This window comes from Lepidochelys kempii, chromosome 2, assembly GCF_965140265.1.
Source record: "Lepidochelys kempii isolate rLepKem1 chromosome 2, rLepKem1.hap2, whole genome shotgun sequence".
NCBI classification, from domain to species: domain Eukaryota; kingdom Metazoa; phylum Chordata; order Testudines; family Cheloniidae; genus Lepidochelys; species Lepidochelys kempii.
In genome coordinates, this window is record NC_133257.1 from 106,090,852 (window position 1) to 106,108,404 (window position 17,553).

At 44.7% G+C, this 17,553-nt stretch overlaps 1 protein-coding gene across 3 annotated transcripts; it reads right to left on the reverse strand.

The window, feature by feature from the left end:
- Positions 1-7,363: 7,363 nt before the first annotated feature.
- GMNN (geminin DNA replication inhibitor) lies at positions 7,364-16,500 on the reverse strand. Of its 3 annotated transcripts, none has more exons than XM_073331855.1 (7): positions 16,364-16,500; positions 15,404-15,472; positions 12,070-12,162; positions 11,446-11,584; positions 10,527-10,609; positions 10,341-10,451; positions 7,364-7,878 (listed from the first exon to the last, which is right to left on the reverse strand). In XM_073331855.1, the coding sequence occupies exons 2-7, from the start codon at positions 15,458-15,460 to the stop codon at positions 7,684-7,686; spliced, it is 678 nt and encodes a 225-aa protein (XP_073187956.1). In that variant the 5' UTR covers positions 15,461-15,472; positions 16,364-16,500; the 3' UTR covers positions 7,364-7,683. The 3 variants fall into 3 exon arrangements, with proteins under 3 accessions (XP_073187956.1, XP_073187954.1, XP_073187955.1); XM_073331853.1 differs by having other exon boundaries at positions 12,070-12,165; positions 16,364-16,499; XM_073331854.1 differs by lacking the exon at positions 16,364-16,500 and adding an exon at positions 16,190-16,269 and having other exon boundaries at positions 12,070-12,165.
- Positions 16,501-17,553: the final 1,053 nt, after the last annotated feature.

Consider the following 17,553-nt stretch of genomic DNA (forward strand, 5'->3'; position numbering starts at 1 on the left):
AAGGTATATGAAATCAAAATACTTGGTGTATGGCACGTACTTTCAGGGACTCTACAAAGGTGTTAGAAAAAATTTACAAAATACCCACATGTAAGACAGCAATAGAGACAGTGTTTTGTTATATATTTCATTTACCTTTAAGAGAAAAAATTCAAATGGTAAATTGTGACTAAATATTTTTTAAACATTAACTTATTTGATTTTAGAAACAGAGCTCACATTTTCAGATCACAAATTATGTGAGGAGGAGGTTCAGTAAAGCAAATTTTCATCAGATTTGATGAGGAAAACTGCTTCTCATCGTGCAAACATTTGAACCTTAATCTAGCAAACACCTGATTAACTTTATTATGACTCCCATTGAGATCAACAGGACTACATTCAGTAGTAAAAGTAAGCATATGTCTGCAAGATAAGGGCAATTAGGATGCTCACTTCAGAAATTTGAGATCTTCAGATAAGTGTTTTAAACGTATGCACCATTAAACATTTCAGAGTGGTATTATTGAACTGGTTAGGTGGCTGTATTTTAGAGCCATTAGAGAGCAAGAAAAGGCCAGGTGAAGCTTCCTCTCTCCACCATGCCAAGAACCCTTTTTCCTTGATTATTTTCTCACGATGGTCAACTTCCCTAAACACAGGTCCTACCTCTTCCTTGACTGGGGGGAAGGAACAGGGCTTGTAGGTTTCTGAAGTGGCAGGAAGCGCAGATGCACTCTGGCATGTAAAGTAAACAGCTTATGGAGCACACTGACAGGTGGTGCTGGGGCTCTTTTGAGGGAGATTTTGACGCATGTACAGAACCATGCAGGACTGCAGGGCATGATAAACATACTTATTGCAGTGTACTGAAGATTAGTACATAAGGCAAAAACCAAGCTACTTTATAGCAAAGATGAGGACTGAAACCCCATAAACTTCGGGAAATATTACATAACATTCACTGTTCCTTCACAATGCAGAGATTAAGGTAATCAACTGTTGATCATATAGATCACTATTAAGTATTGCTATTGCTATTGAGCAATGGTTTCTATCTTCCATTTTAAGTGAAACTGATAACTGCATTAAACCCCTCCCCTCTCCCAGAGTATTTTCTGTTTCAAGAGCTAGATAGCTGTCAGTTCTAATCAACTTAAAAATATTTTCTACAGAATAGAGGTTCCCAACTATTTACCACTGCAGGCCATATCCAACATATATACAAATACATATACAGTAAATCCTCACTTAAAGTCATCTCAGTTAACGTTGTTACGTTGATGATCAATTAGAGAACATGCTCATTTAAAGTTCCACAATACTCCCTTATAACACTGTTTGGCAGCTGCCTGCTTTGCCCACTGCTTGCAGGACAAGCAGCCCGTTGGAGCTAGCTGGTGGGGAGTTGGAACCAGGGTGGACTGGCAGCCCCCCTTAGCTCCCCACTCCCCTGTGCAGCAGCTGCCCAGCAGGCTATCAACTGCCAGCCAGTTTAGCTGTCCCTCCCCCTGCCCTGGAGCTGCTCTAGGGAGCCTCCTGCTTGTTATGCAAGGGAGGAAAGGGGTGCTAATGTCAGGGTGTCTGCCTCCCCCTGTTCCTGCTCCCCACTCCTTCCCCCACCATCTTCACAGAACAGGGGGACATGGCAAGGCTCAGGACAGAGGGAGCTTGCTGGCAGCAGCTGCTGCCTCACCTTGTTGATCTATTTAAAAAGGCAATGTACTTAGAGTGGGCTCAGTGTACTTAAAGGGGCAATGTGCATCTCTCTCACACAGTCTCTGCCTCTCTGTCATGCTGTCTCCCCTCCCTCCATTCATGCTGTCTTGTAGAGCGTGAGGCTGCATTAACAATGTGTTAACCCTTGAGGGCTCAGCTAAGTGCTAGTTCATCATTTAGCAGTAATGACAGGTTTCAGAGTAGCAGCCGTGTTAGTCTGTATTCGTAAAAAGAAAAAGTATTTGTGGCACCTTAGACTAACCAATCTGAGCATAAGCTTTTGTGAGCTACAGCTCACTTCATCGGATGCATACTGTGGCTCTATTGCACTAAGCTGTACAAACAAGTTAGTGCTCTGGGGTAGGGACTAATCAGCTTTGACTCATTGACAATACACTTTTTTTTTGCGCTTTCAGCACTGACCACAGCCATTTTTCCACCCATTTTAGAAAAACTAGTTCTCTTCCCCCCCTTACTTCCCTTACTGCACAGGCAAACCCCCTTACTTCCTTCTCTACTGCCTTTGGCCTCTGACGAACAGTTGTCCCTTCCTTATCTGTGTCATTAGCTTAAGTAGTGTGTTTTGTTACCTTTGTTCTCCCTAAAAGTACTTAGGCTAGTGTTTTATTTTATTCCTTTGGTTTAAAAAAGGAGAGAAAAAAGGAAAAGAACACTTTCCTTCCCTGTTTGGGGGCATTTCAACCCCAGGCATCTAGTAGCGTCAGTTATTTATTTTTTTGAAACTGAAAAAGTAAAGATGTTTTTCTGCATATTCCTCCCTGCTGGAGGAGGGCAACCCCCTGCTCAGGGGCTTGCCTGGCTCTCTGCTCCAAGCAGTGCCTCTCTTGCTAGGAGTCCGTTCCTGTAATGGCCAGACACTCATTGTGCCTAGGAGACCATCACAGAAGTGGTTTACCTGCCACACCTAAAACTGCAACCTCACAGGAGCGGAAGTAAAAATTCCTCCCTATAGAGAAAACACTTCAGTCTGCAGGGGACTCCGGTGGATGTTGACCCCGGACCATCCCTGGAGCCTTCACTTCAAAAGGGGTCGAGTGGTGAAAAGGAGGACAGAGAAAAAAGCCAATAGCAGACTCCCCCGGAAAGGCTCCTCGGAGCAACTGGCCAGCCAGAGGGGTGTTGCCCAGTTTGGCCATCTCCACACCTAGCCCCGAGCAGCTGGCCAGCCAGTGGAACTCCCCAGAGCGGCCACCTTGGTAGGACAACACCAGCAGAGGAAACTACTGCTGTAAGCTCAGCTGCTGCTCCCGTTTGGCACAGGGGCTTCCTGCTGCGGGCTCTGCCCTGCTCCAAGTTCTGCTCTCAGCACCAACAAGTGGCTTCTGTAAGCTCTGTGCTGCTCTGAGAAATTACTGCACTGAGAGGGGACAGTTACCGTACCACCTCTAAAAGAGACACAGAAGCCCTGCTGTCAGTTCTGCTTCGCATCAAGACACCAGAGGCTTCCATGGTCATGCTCTGAGGCAATGGTACCATCCCTTAAGGAGAGGTGACAGTTACCGTACCATCTCTAAAAGAGTGGCAGAGAGAAACCCTTTGGTACCAGATGCAACAAAACTCCCATCTAGGAAGTGTTCCGCACCTTCCCAACCATTGATACCGACTACAGACACTCCTCTGGGGTTCTGCATGAGCCTATGATAACAGGTGCTCTGATACTCTGGAGACCTGTGGCCCCAATACCCAGAGAGAGAATTACCATACCATCTCTAAGAAAGGGGCAACAAACTTTTTGTACCGGGCAAAACTCATTTAGGGAGTGCTCTGCCTGACTATCGGTACTGACAATGTACCACAGACCCTCCTCTGTGGTACCAAATGAGCCCATGGTACTGCATGAGCTCTGGTACCCTGGAGACCTGATTGGGGAAGAACCACAATCCATTACTTGGTACCAGGACCCCAGTATCGAGCACATCCCAGCACCCAGAATTGCTCTTAGCACTGGGCTGTATACTGCCAATACCCCAGTGAGTGGCACCCTTACCCACTGACGAATCTGACACTGGCCAGGAGGAGATCATTCTCTGGCCCCTCAAGGTGGCCCACCACCAAACTACAAGGGTCATCCCCAATTCCATCACACCAACTGCCTGTGCCTGCCTTCCTGCCTCTCTCTCCCAAGGCCATATTGTAACTCTTCAGGTATATACACACATGGCGTGACCGTCTCCGGTGTCTCTCAGGGAGAGACCACCAGATAGTTTGCTACAGCCTGGTACTTGAGCCAAGACAGAAGAAAGCTTTTTCAGAATAGAAAAGAAGGGTGGGGAGGAGAGAGAAAAAACCCACACCTGAAGAGGAAGCTACCTCTTGAGCACACTTATCTCTCCCAGATGAGACTGCTGCTCACCCTGCATCACAGGTGAAGATTTAAGAGCTTTCTGGATCTTATCAAGAAGGTGACAGACAAGCTGCAGATTCCCTTACAGGAGGTGGCAGATACACATCAAAAGTTGGTGGAAATTCTGCACACTACCTTCTCATCTAGAACTGTCCTCCCAATTAATGAGCTGATTCTACCAAAATCTGGCAGAGCCAGCTTCCATCGCACCAACCAGCAACTGAATGTAAACAAAAGCCACCCTAAATCTCTACCCAAAGAGAGAGACACTGTTTTCAGCATCTGCAATCCAACTCCATCACAGTGGATGTGGTTAATGCATGAAGCAAGCAACATAATGCTAAGTCAACTCCATATGATCAGGCTTCGCAAGATGGAGTATTCATCGACATTACTGTTTAGAGTCAAATTACTGACCTGTCATGGCCAAAACAATTGTTAATCTTGGGAAACCCAGGATGTTTCTGAAACATTTCCAGAAACAAAAAACTAATTCAGACCATTCTTAGAGAAGGTCAGTTAATAGCCAGATCAGTCCTAGAGACACCACTGGATGTAGCTGTTACAGCTGCCAGCCCAGTCTCCATGACAGTGGTACTGACATGGCTTGTGCCTTTCATCAAAAACACCACAAAGGTTATGATGGACTTAATGTGACCTGTATGTTTTGTATAAACTGCCAAGGAGCTACCAGCTCTCCCTCCCTGTGCAAGACAGCATTCAAACTTTGGAAGTGATGCACCCATCACAATGTGCTCATCTCAGCTGTCTACAAGGGATACAGAACGGGACAACCAACAGTCTCAGTCAGGATTCTCATGACAATGACTATACTGAATTCAGAGGTGCTTCAAGATATAGCCACCCTTTGGGGAACCCAAACTTTTAAGAGGCCTATGGATCTCTTTGCTACTTATGGGAACAAGAAAGGTCCTTGTTACTGCTCCAGGGCTGGCTTGGGGAACATTCACTGGCAGTTGCCCTCATCTTCCCACGGACAGGGCCCACTTGTATGTCTTTTCCCAGATTCCTACCCTATCCAAGATTCTGTTGAAAATTCAACAGAACGAAGCGAGAGCTATTGTGATTGCCCCTCTTGACTATGACAAGTCTGGCTCCCTTACCTGATGCAGATGGCAATATGCCCTCCTGTTCCTCTGATATCAGCCCACTCCTCACCTGCTCTCAAAACAATGGGCTGACCCTTCACCCTAACCCATGGGTCCTGTGCCTCCAGGCTTGGATCTTTCTTTGTTCCAAGGCTTAGAAGCAGAATGCTCTGACAAGCCAAAACATGTTGCAACACAACCCAAGCTGACCACTCCCCATACCTATCTACAAAATGGAAACTTCAAGTTTGTACCATTCCAAACAGACAGACCCAACCTCATCTTTCCTCCCTTTGATTTTGCACTACATTTTAAACTCTCTCAGCTCCCTTAAGGTACAACTCATGGTGAAAATGGCTTCCCACTTGGAGTTTGCTCAACCACTAATGCGTAGATTCTTTAAGGGCATTGGGACTCTTCCCCCATGTGACACCACCTGCTCCAGCCTGGTACTTTAACCTAGTTCTCAGGGCTTGGACTAGACCTCCCTCTGAGTCCAGGGCAACTTGTTCTTACACCTGTACATGACAACAGCATTTCTAATTGCCATCACCTCAGCTAGGCACACAGGAAAAATAGCAACCCTGATGGCACACCCATCATTCACAGCTTTTGTCTTAAAAAGAGAAAGTAACTAAGGCCATATCCCACGTTTCTCCCTACTTTTTCTGCACTTTCCATATGAATCAGATTCCTGTTTTTCCCCAAAACCACATTGTGACAACTGGGAGACAATAGTGCATATGCTAGATATTAGAAGGATGTTAGCATTCTACTTGGACAGGAATGAAGACTTCAGGAAATGCCCTACACGTTTCCTTTTGTCCACAGAAAGATCCAAAAGCTCTGTGATATCTCCTCAAAGACTATCCAAATGGGTATCTAGTCGCATCTATCACTTTGCAAGGGCATAGCTTGCTTCCATCCATATGCACTCCATGAGATCAGTTCCTACCTCAATCACATTCCATAGGGATACCCCAATCTCCCTAAACTATAGGGCAATGATTGGGGCCTCTGTCCATACTTTAGCAGAATATGCGATCACTGAAGATTTGGCTGCTGACACCATCTTTGACTCCACAGTACTCTCTGTAGTAAAAGACTCTGCTCTGAAGTCCCAGCCTCCAGTGGTGGGTACTGCTCTGGAGTCACCTAAAGTGGAGCATCCATAGGGATGCTACTTGAAGAGGAAGTTACTCACCTTGTGCAGTAATGATGGTTCTTTGATATGTGTCCCTATGGGTGCTCCACAACCTGCCTGCCTCCCCTCTACTTCAGAGTTCTCTATAGGGCTCTGGTAGAGATGGAAGTGAGGGGGTTTGCCTATGCAGTGCTAAATAGCCTCGAGGCAGACCATGAGGGAGGGAGAGCACATGCTTGGGCTCATTAGAGGTGCAGGGGCACACAGACACCTAAAGTGGAGCACCCATAGGGACACATCTCAAAGAACCATTGTTACTACACAAGGTGAATAACTTCCTCTTATGTTTTCCTCTTACTGGAGCAGAAGAGTAAACACTTTATGAACTACTTTTAACACTGGAGAGAAGTTTTTACACAAGTTGTACCTGGATTCAAGGAGTATCTATGATGAGATGCAGGAAGTGTCTAGTAACAGTTCATTGGAGAAAGGGAGAGGATAAATATCCAAAGAAATCATTTGTAGATTTCCTCCTGATGCAGCTTAGTCTTCACCAGAAACAGCAGGGGACAATGGAGTTAGCTAATCCATCCATAACACCATCCAGGCAAGATATTCCCCAAGTGACCATTTTGTTGGTTGCACTTCTGGCATGTAGTGAACTCCCACCATAGCCTATACAACTCACATCAGGAAAGAATCCTATGCGAGTGTGGCTTGATGCCGCCAAGCCCTTTTACAGACGGAAGAGAACTGCCATAACTAGATCCTCTTAGTAGCCCACCTGTAGATTTTTTACAATTCACCCAGAAAGGCTTGCCTAGAGAATTGTTACCCTTAATTCTAGTTTGAGACAAATCAAGTTCTAAAACAAGTTATACAGTACTCAAATTTGTATTACACTGAGCAGTTCCGTGAGGCATGAACTAAATATCACTTGTTTATGCTGTATGTTCATGTTTGTTCAGTGACTACCAGACTTCTACATCTCCCAGAGTATGAGACTAGCAATCTGTCCCCCACATGCACCACCTAAGAAGCAGAGAGTTTTGGTAGAGTTTAGTTTATTTATCAAGTACACATTCTCATGTCAAAGCAACAGATACTATTTACACAACTTAGAAATACATAGTATTTCCATTTTATAGACGTGACCAAATTCAGTCTAATACCTTCTTTAGGTAGTATACAGCTATTTCCATTGCTACATATTACCAGTTAAAACCCATTGTGAACTTTTAAAGCTTCCACAAGACTTGTAACTTTTATCTGAGGTAAACTTTGGCAGTATATTCTTCTGACAGTCATTTAGCAATTAAAATAGGAAGCCACATGCACACTGGCCACTCAAGTTTGCCAAGCCATTTTTACAGACTTCTAGCTTTCTTTGCAGATGAATCTGTGGCATTCTCCCTAGAATCACATGAGACTTGTGAAGGCAACTCTTCAGAATCCCGATCTACATCACCCTCAGAATCACTCTCTTCATCCTCCTGCTCAAATTCCTCCAAGTCTAGATTTTTCAGTGACTCAAGGCCATCAGGTGCCTGCCCAGTTAGTCTCTAGAAGATACAGGAGAGAACTCTTAAGAATGTGTTAAAGTTGTGTTTCTATAAGGATGCACTTTAATTTCCATAGAAAATATTGATATATTTAGAGCACCAAGTCTAAATGCATTCAGTTTTACTGATCAGTCACATATTAGCTAAGTCATCAAGTGATAAGGTTATGCTTCTGAGTGACAGAAACCCTGCCTAATGAAAAGCACTCACCCCAAAAATGCAGTCTACAATTGCAAGTTGCATCTGGCTTGCTGATATTAAGGTCTTCCAGATTTTCCAGGCAGCTGAGGCAAAGTCTATTTTATCAAAGAGTTCATCTCTTGGTTAAGGGACTGTTTGAGATTAAGTTTATTACTATACCACCTTAATATTGTTTCCCTAGTTTCACACAATATATTGCTGTGACAAAAGTAAAGTTTATGATGACAGAGCTTTACAAATAGTTTAACAGCTGCCAAGCCAGAAAAAATAAAGCTCAGTACTGGCCTGTTGGTTCTTGGTTCTAGAGGAGCAGATTGCACAGTTTTGAAGATTTAGGTAACCCAGAACAATTTGTCTAAGTTGTTTCTCTTTACCAGACATAACAGCCAGCTTTAGAGCATTCAAGAGTCAGCTAACAGCTGAGTTTGGGCTCCATTTAGACCAGGGGTGGCCAACCTGTGGCTCTGGAGCCACATGCAGCTCTTCAGAAGTTAATATGCAGCTCCTTGTATAAGCACCGACTCCAGGGCTGGAGCTACAGGTGCCAACTTTCTAATGTGCTGGAGCGTGCTCACTGCTCAGCCCCTGCCCCCACTTAACCCCTTCCTGCCCCCTACCTGCAAGCCTCCTGCATACCAGGAACAGCTGATAAGGAGGCACTAGGAGGAAGAGGGAAGCACTGGGAGCTGATGGGGCACTGCTGATGTATTATTCTGGCTCTTTGGCAATGTACATTGGTAAATTCTAGCTCCTCCTCAGGCTGGCCACCCCCGATTTCGACAAACTTAAATACTGCATTATGAATAATGCCAACCTTCAACTATTCATATCAGTTCAGAGCAAAAAACTTTTCTTCACCCCCTTACAGTAGTTTTGGGGGTGGTCTTATCCTATAAGAGATTTATTCCTCCCATATTTACTATGTACAAGAAATGTTATAACAAGAGTTAAATTATCCAACTGGAGAATCACCACTGCATATTCTTCAGTCTCAGCACTTTTCTATACACAATTTAAGCCAGTTTAGTTAGAAATCAGTGCAAAACCCTGTGTGAGCACCTATCTGTTTAGCTTGTGCCTGTAAGCTTACAAATACAGGTTATACAGATATACAAATGTCCACATTTGGTCTCCAGTGTGGAGACCTCTAGTTATGTCAGTGCAAACATTTAGACTGGGCCTTTGAAATCATCAAGATTCCTAGGTTGAAGTCCTCAATCTTATTCAGCACAAATACCTCTTTTAGGGGTACTTCTAACTTCAGAGTCCCCATTAGATAGAGTCACTAGATAACTCTTATCACCCAACCTCATTCCAGCCAAGAGTACAAAGATTCCTCAGTCATCCACAATTTACCTTCCAAGAGCCACACCATGTGGCTGAACAGTTACTGTTACAATCTGGCCCTGTCCTTCTGGTCAGGGTATTGAATGTACTGGAAGTGGACCCAATCCTGGGTCCTGGTATGCTTCTCAGCCCCTCTAGGCCTGGTGGGGGGAGTCTACCCACAGATTCTGGCTAAGGCACACTGGCACAGACCTTGTCTGAGAGCCCCTTCTTGGGTTGTGGGTCTAAGGAATCTAACTACCATAGTTCATAAAACTAGTGCCTCAAGCCTTCTGAGCCCCCTGTTGCTTAAACATGCTCCCCTAGAGTTCCACTTTGTTGTAAGTAATTCTGGCTCCTGGCTTAATCCCTTTGGTGACAAAGTGGCAGAAGGCAAGAAACAAGATTTTCAGAAGAATTTAGCCAGTCACTATCATTTAAAAAAGCCCTAGAGATCTTTGAAAGGCAAGAAGTCTTGAGATCAGCCTGGGAGTGTTTCAGCATTGTGTGTGAGGTCTTGTCCACCTTTTAGGCGGAGTCCCTTCCGGTCTTCTCTTCAGCAGATTCTGCCTATATGGGGTGGTATCTACCACCCTTAAATGCAGTGTCTTCCTTCAGGTATATGTCCAGGCTGAGAAACTCCATGTCATTCCTTACGATCAGAAGGGTCGTTGTTATATGGGTTGGACAAGCTGATAATACAAAGTTCATTTTCCTAGATTGCTTACACTGATTGCTTCTCAGTCACTCACTCAGCTAGGTGTACAGCACCATTCTTGGGCCAGTACCTGCAGCATAGTAAACCAACCTTATCAGGTTTTTCCTATACAGGATACAAAAATGTACTCAAAAACAGAAGTCATGATTTGATACACACCCCAGTCACTTACATCACAGTTAATACTATGGATTGAAAACAAGTCATATGAGATTACCTCAATCATATTTGTCATGTACTGCACATGTTCTGCAAGTAATACCAGTTCATCATTTTCTTCTTTTAGACGGGCAATTTCACCATCTTTCTGTTCAATTTCTTTGTGCAGCTAGAAAAAAAGAAAGTTTTATATAGGGACTAGCCAAGAGAAAAAAGTGAAAAGGTATTTAACCTGATGAACTACCTTTTCATTTTCCTGAAGCACTTCATACAGTGCCTTCCTTCTCTCTTCAGCCACTTCCTTCCAGTACCGAGACGGAGGATTTTCTGTAGGAAGAGTTTAATATGAAAAATCTCTCATGTATCTAATGTAAATAAGCCTTGAATTAGAAGCAAATTAAAATAGAGTAAATTTAAATATAAGAGTTCCATATGTTTGGAGTATTTGTCATTTCAATATTCTACAACCCATTCTGACCTGCTAAAAACCATCAAAGAGGTTAACAAATGAGCTTTTAGTTACTTGAGACATTTGATTTGGCAGCTGGGTCAAATTCAAGGTTATACCAATTTGCTTTTGACATTATTGAAGAGCATTTTCTGAAGCTGCTTCAATAAGTGTCACAACGTGCATTGCAGAATGGTCCCAACTGCAAGACCTATTGAACATAGCCACTTCTGCAATGAGTAGCAGCAGAATAGGCTCACTAGAAGTAGCAAAGGCTGACAACTTCCAAGACACTAATCACATAGCTTGAACCCAGATATTTTCTCTCCTAATTTAGAACAATTTAAAAAAACTGGGTCAGGCTATCTGCTTAATTTGGTTGGCAAGTGGTAATATGGCCTGAATTGTGACAGCATGCTAAACTAAAGTACAATTCCCAAAGTTTAAATGCTTTTGAGCCTCACATACTGCTGGCCAAGTCACCTTAAGTGAGGGTGTAAAACTTTTAAACTCTGCATAGATGTTTGAATGATGCTTAAGAGGACATGATCATTAAAATGAGTAAGTGTTGCTACTTAATGTTGGCAAGTAGCAATTAACCAATTCTAAGCCCATTATTTGCTTTTAGTAGCATACCAAAATTAAGTATTATCAAGATACACATGAAGTTTCAAACAATATGCGATTGCTGGAAGTGTAAAACAAGAAAACATACTTTTTACCATGAGATCAACAGCTTGAGTGACTCCTTTTAGATTTTCATTTTTCTGTTTTGGGTCCACAACCTCAGCTTTGCAGGTCTTTGCAGTTAGCTGATCACTCCAAAGTTTCCTTTTGAACGAACATTTAGCAGGCTGTAATACAGTAAGTTTGGTTTGCCGAGATGCTATTTGTCCGTGACATTTTACATGTCTTCATAGACTTGCAAACTCATCTAAGCTATACTAACAGATGGAGTTTCTCCTTTACCTATTGCTTATAGGTACGGAAGTTATCTGTATTTCAAGGGTGGCACAACTTCTTGCCAACTCACCTCCAGATTTCTTGAAGAAAAGCTTAACTCACAAAACATTTTCTCAGCCATCAGACATCTTTCTTGCACTAGCAGTATAGGTCTGATGAACAAGCATTTCTACTCAAGTGCTTTCAAAGTATTTGAAATATTTATGCTAGATTTACTATTCAACAAAGCTAAATGATGTAATTACTATACAGTTTAAAGGTTCTTGTTACAGTTAATGGATATTATTATAGTACCTTAGCCCTTCTACATTAAACATAACAGCATTTAGTTACTGTTACAGATTGTGTTGTAGAGTTATTACATCTAAATACTTACTTCATTTACCCTGCCAATAAGGCAACCTGCTGTTGAAGGCTGAATCGTTTTAAGAGTCCGTCTTGGGGCTGAGTTTGCCTTGTCTGTGACGTACTTCTTGAAAAGAGAAAGTTTTAATACAAAGCAGTTAAACTCCTGGATGGAGTAGGGTAATTTATGAAGTTTCTCATGCCACATTAAGGTAATGGATTAAACTATCAATCCACTTGTCTTTCCTACAGATAGGATTAACAAGCTTTGTTTTAATTTAGTTTAGGGTTTACTACTCTACAATTATAATATAGTTTGTATTTGTAGCAAAGCTGGATCTTAACTGTTCTATAAAAAGCTGAAGACCTACATAAGCCTTATCTTGGTTAAGACACTCCATCTCATTTACACTACAAAGTAGAACTATTTTAAACAGGTCAGGTACCAGCTGTGTTCTAATTGGATTCTCAATTAAATTATAGTGCAAGTGTTCTGTTTAATCTCGCAAATTATACTAGCCATTCACCACAGATGAATGCTTCTGCACTTTGATAACTGTTTTGAGTTGTTAGAGTGATCCTTATTTTTTGTTCAAGGTGATTTCATCAGTTTAAACTGGAAAACATGCACAGTAATTATGCAAGGTTCATTTTTTACTATCTATATGTAAGTGCAAAAAGAAAAGGAGTACTTGTGGCACCTTAGAGACTAAAATTTGAGCCTAAGCATTCGTGAGCTACGGCTCACTTCATCAGATGCATGCAGTGGAAAATACAGTAGGGGGATTTTATATACACAGAGAACATGAAACAATGGGTGTTACCATACACGCTAACGCGAGTGATCATTGTAACACCCATTGTTTCATGTTCTCGGTGTATATAAAATCCCCCTACTGTATTTTCCACTGCATGCATCCGATGAAGTGAGCCGTAGCTCACGAAAGCTTAGGCGCAAATAAATTTTAGTCTAAGGTGTTACAAGTATTCCTTTTCTTTTTGTGGATACAGACTAACATGGCTGCCACTCTGAAACCTGTCTATATGTAAGTGGTTCTTCAAGGGCTGTATGCATTTAACAGAAGTTCTACTTCAACCATTCATTCATCAACAGGCATCTAGAATTTCCTTGCTTGGGGCATAACACTGATCCAGGAAGGCTATTGTTTTGTGGAACAGAATATTTATCACCTTTCCTTGTCCTATGTCAATACCTATTTCCTGCATTAAAGCTTTTTAAACCATTAGTTACACTGCCACCATGGGACAGTAAACAATGGTAGACAATCAAACAAGGATAGCAAGAACACAATACCATACAAGCGTGAGAAAGTTACTGATTCACACTGTACTTCACATGAGAAGAGTTCACCTTTCCCACGGTAAAATTTCTGCCACCAATTAGCTTGGTGTTGAACTTGAGGACAAATGCCAACTACCGTGGGAACCAGCATTACAGATGCTATTTGCAGCTACTGAAGACTATGATTGGTCAATGTTCCCCTGGCAAAATGCAGTTAATACTATGCCAGGTGCTTAAGTTAACCCATTGTTCTTCATATTTGAGATAACCAGTGAAGCATCCAGAAAAGTGAGTCAGCCAGACACCAAAATAAGATCATGGCCATTTGCTTGCTAAGATGAGCCCAAGAATAAGTGTTTAGTCATGGACATGTCTGATAAAAACAAACTTTTCATTACACAGATTTACTATTTATCCTTTTAAGGGTACAGGATTAGTCTTCACACCCTACAACACTGAGCAATTTTAAAGTTCCTGTAAGTAAGAATACAGATTTTCCACTACGCAGAATTAGGAACATATGATTAAGTGCCACTCAACATTATAATACCCAAATTACTCCTAGGTGACTTTTACCCCCCATGTCTTTCCCTAGACTGAGTCATCCGGGACTTCACCCAACACACCAAATAAAGTCAAAACTACAAGTTTTTAGGGAAGTCTTATACTTGTTCTTAAGTGTCCAGAATTCAGATACTCCCCTGATTACACTAGTCTTGTATTAGGTACATCATTGCTCTACTTTTATATTAAGAGTAAAAAGTCTCCAAATAAAACTATTTGTTTTAGATTTGGATTTAAGACTGACTACATACTAGGCAAATTTGAAAAAAGGAGTAAAGCAAGGTTACTGGTAGTAGGGTACTAACAGCATAGCTTATTACTTTCCCTACTAAAGCCAGGCACAATGTGAAGACAGTCCTTTCCTCTGGGCTGGACATTCACCTTGGAAGGTCATCTCTTGAAATCCCCACAGTTTAAAGAGGCCACAAAAATAACCAAGCAACTTCCCTGCTATCTTAGGCACCCCATTTTGAGTTTTACATGCTCTGGAGTCTAGAGTTTCCAGTGTGGGGAATTTTTTGAAGATTAGTATTATGATGGTTCTACTCACAAGTCAGACATTTAATAACTTGGTCCCCCTCGTGCATTTAGCAACAATTTTATATGCACAGCGTATATGAATTATGCAACGGTATACATTCAAAACTACTACCTGAAGACTAAAGCAATGGTCAAGTGCCCAACTTCATGTATGAAGTCTCATTCTAATGATTTTTTTCAAGCACAAAAATAAGAGCATTGTTTCAGAAAACTGCAACACAGTTTTTTTTATTAGGATCTTAGTTTAGAGGGATCAAATCTAACTCACATTATGAAATTAACTCATTTTAAGTAGTCTCACATGGAACAGATTCTAAAGCCCCCCCTATTTCTTCTGGTTTATTTTCTTTGCTGTCTAAGACCCATGCTGATAGGGGAAGTCAGCTACAGGGCTGGGAAATGCAGACTTGAAGAGTTCTCTAATCAGTTATACTATTTTACGTATTATTGCATGATAAAATCTAGTAGAATTAGCTTTACATTGACTGTGTGATTTAGGGAACTGGTAACAAGATACGAAGCCAGTAAGTCACCAATTCAAGTGTGATCCAGGTTAGTAGCATTTGAAGTTTGCCATATAAAAACATGTGCCTGGAACTAAATGCACATACTTAAAAGATCATTGAAACACTGGGAAAAACTCAGTGCAGGCTAAGCAGTTTGTAATTCTTTATCCTCAGGGTGGCATATTTTCAGTGTCTTTGTGAACTACATACCTGTTCTGCAAAAAAACAGAAGGACTGAGTCTCCAGAGCATCAATATGACATCTTTCACGATAAGAAAGGCACATGATCTCTTTTTAGCTAGCATTATAAAATGGTGTGGATATAAAGAGCTCAGCTAAGTCTGGAGTGATTACAGATACCAGCACAAAGTCTGTCATTACAATCTGATCTATTTATTTTTACCTTCATAGACCACTTTAAAGATTGAGTAATGCTGAGTTAGGTTACAGACCTTTGTCGTTCCTGAGGCTTTTCCTGCATCCAATTTCTCCTTCATACTGAAATTCATCTGACTACAAACCTGTGTTTTATAACAAAGGCAAAGACACAGAAAAGCAAATTTATTAGTCAGAACAGAAAGCACAAGTTCAGTTTGCCCAGTGGCATGCACGTCTGTCAGAACAAGCCGGCCATGGGCTCCCACCTGCCACAAGGGCAGCCTCCGCTCAGCTCCACGAGCCCCTCACAGCAATCAATCCCGTGTGAGGAGCAAACCAGTACAAGGCGGTGGCACATTTAATCCGCATACACCCGTTTCGCCCGTTCACACCACGGAGGGGCTCCTCGGGGCAGGGCGCCTGGACCCCCCCCCCCGCGTCCCCGCCCCGTGAGAGAGGGGCCGCACTGGCTGCTGTGCGGGCAGGGCAGACCCCGAGGCGGGGAGCTGCGTCACCCTCCCAGCGCGGGCCGCGGGATCCGGAGCAGGACGCCGAAGCTAGAGCCCTCGGACATGCGGCGCCCCCGCCAGCCGAAAGCCCAATCGGAGACCTTCCCCCCTCCGCCCCCCCACAAGGCGGAACCGCGACCTTCACCTGCCACCGCCCCCCCCCCGGCCTCCCCCGGCCAGGCCCCCGAGGACCGGCGCTGACGTGCCCCTTTGCCTCGTACCCCGGCTTCAGCCCCTCGATCCCAGCCCGCCCGAACCCCAACCACCCGGCCAGCCCCGCCGCAGGGCGCAAGCCCGCCAACCGCCAAACCCGCGAGCCCCCTGCCGGGAGAAACCCGCCAAAACCCGCACACTCAGCCAGCCCCGCAGCGGAGCGCGAGCCCCTCCGCCCCAATCGCGCGAGACCGCCCGGCAGACGCTGAGCTCCCTGCCCCCTCAGCCCGGGGGCGTCCCGCTCCCCCCCCCGCCGCGCCGAACCCTGCGCAGCCGCCGCCCAGCAGGGGACCCGGAGACCCTCAGACGCACCCGACTCCTCTCCCGCGCGTGCCTCACGCTGCTGCCGTCCTACCGCGCGCCACCAGGAAGCAAATCAGAGCGACCAGCGATCTTGACCGCGCGCGCGCGCGCGTGGCTATAAATATCCACCCGGCTCACGCCACGTGATCAGCTCCCCTCCCGTGAAGCCCTGCGCGACGCTGCGGGTGGGGCCAGGGAAACCGTGCGTCCTCCCATCGCCCCCCTCAGCCGCCCAATCCCAAACAGTATCCACTTCCTCCTTCCCCGCCTATCGGGGCCCAGCAGGCCCTGCGCGTCAGCGCCACGCCCCGCCCGCGGGAGGAGGAGGAGGAGCGAGGAGGAGGAGGGGGCGGAGCGTTGTTGGGGTGGGATGGGCAGTGGGCGGGAGAAGCGGGGGAACAGTTGCCCACTATGTACCGGCGCAGAACCCGACACGCTGGTCCCATCCCTCGTCTGAGGCCCCGCCCCTTCTTCGAGGTCCCGCCCCTGCTCACTCCATCCCCCCTCCCTCACTCGCTCGTTGTCAGGGCGCTGGCTGGGAGGGCGGGTTGGGGTGTGGGCAGGGGTGAAAGCAACTCACATCGCTTACCGGGAGGCAGGGCTGCCAGGCCCCTGGGCAAGGGGGGGGGGCGGCTAGCTCCGGGCCCCCAGAAGGGGCAGGGGCTCAGGCAGAAGGGGTGGAGCCTGTGGCACAATTTTGAGGGTGGGGGTGGCGCGCAGTCTGTTTGCTTGCCCTTGTGTGTGTCCGTCACCGCCCCACGCTGGGACAGCTCCAGAGCCTCAGGGCCAGTGGCCAGGACCCCGGGTGGCAGCAGAACCTCTGGGGCCAGGGCAGGTCAGGGGTGAATGGGACTTTCTCTCCAAGGAGCAGGTATTACAGTATTGCCAGCTTCAGGGATCAACAGTCATAAGCCAGCCCTCCTCCCTGCTCTCACAATCACAGGTTGTTGTTTTTATCTGTCCTCTGACATTTGCACTCCCAGATCCCATTGTGGGTATTTATTTCTCTTTTTTATATAGGAATTAGCTAGAGTGCTCCTGTCAGCTAATTTCTGATACCTGCAAAAAAACAAAAAACAAAAAAACCCTAAAAAAGAAAAGGAGGACTCGTGGCACCTTAGAGAGTAACCAGTTTATTTGAGCATGAGCTTTCGTGAGCTACAGCTCACTTCATGCTCAAATAAATTGGTTAGTCTCTA

What these genes read in the sequence shown, in the direction of transcription:
- GMNN (XM_073331853.1), bottom strand. Translation starts at nt 15,460, where the DNA reads ATGAATTTCAGTATGAAGGAGAAATTGGATGCAGGAAAAGCCTCAGGA. An exon ending in TGCTTCAGGAAAATGAAAAG is followed by an intron (nt 10,452 to 10,526) that starts GTAGTTCATCAG and finishes CTTTTTTTCTAG; the next exon opens with CTGCACAAAGAAATTGAACA. An exon ending in ACATGACAAATATGATTGAG is followed by an intron (nt 7,879 to 10,340) that starts GTAATCTCATAT and finishes TGTATCTTCTAG; the next exon opens with AGACTAACTGGGCAGGCACC.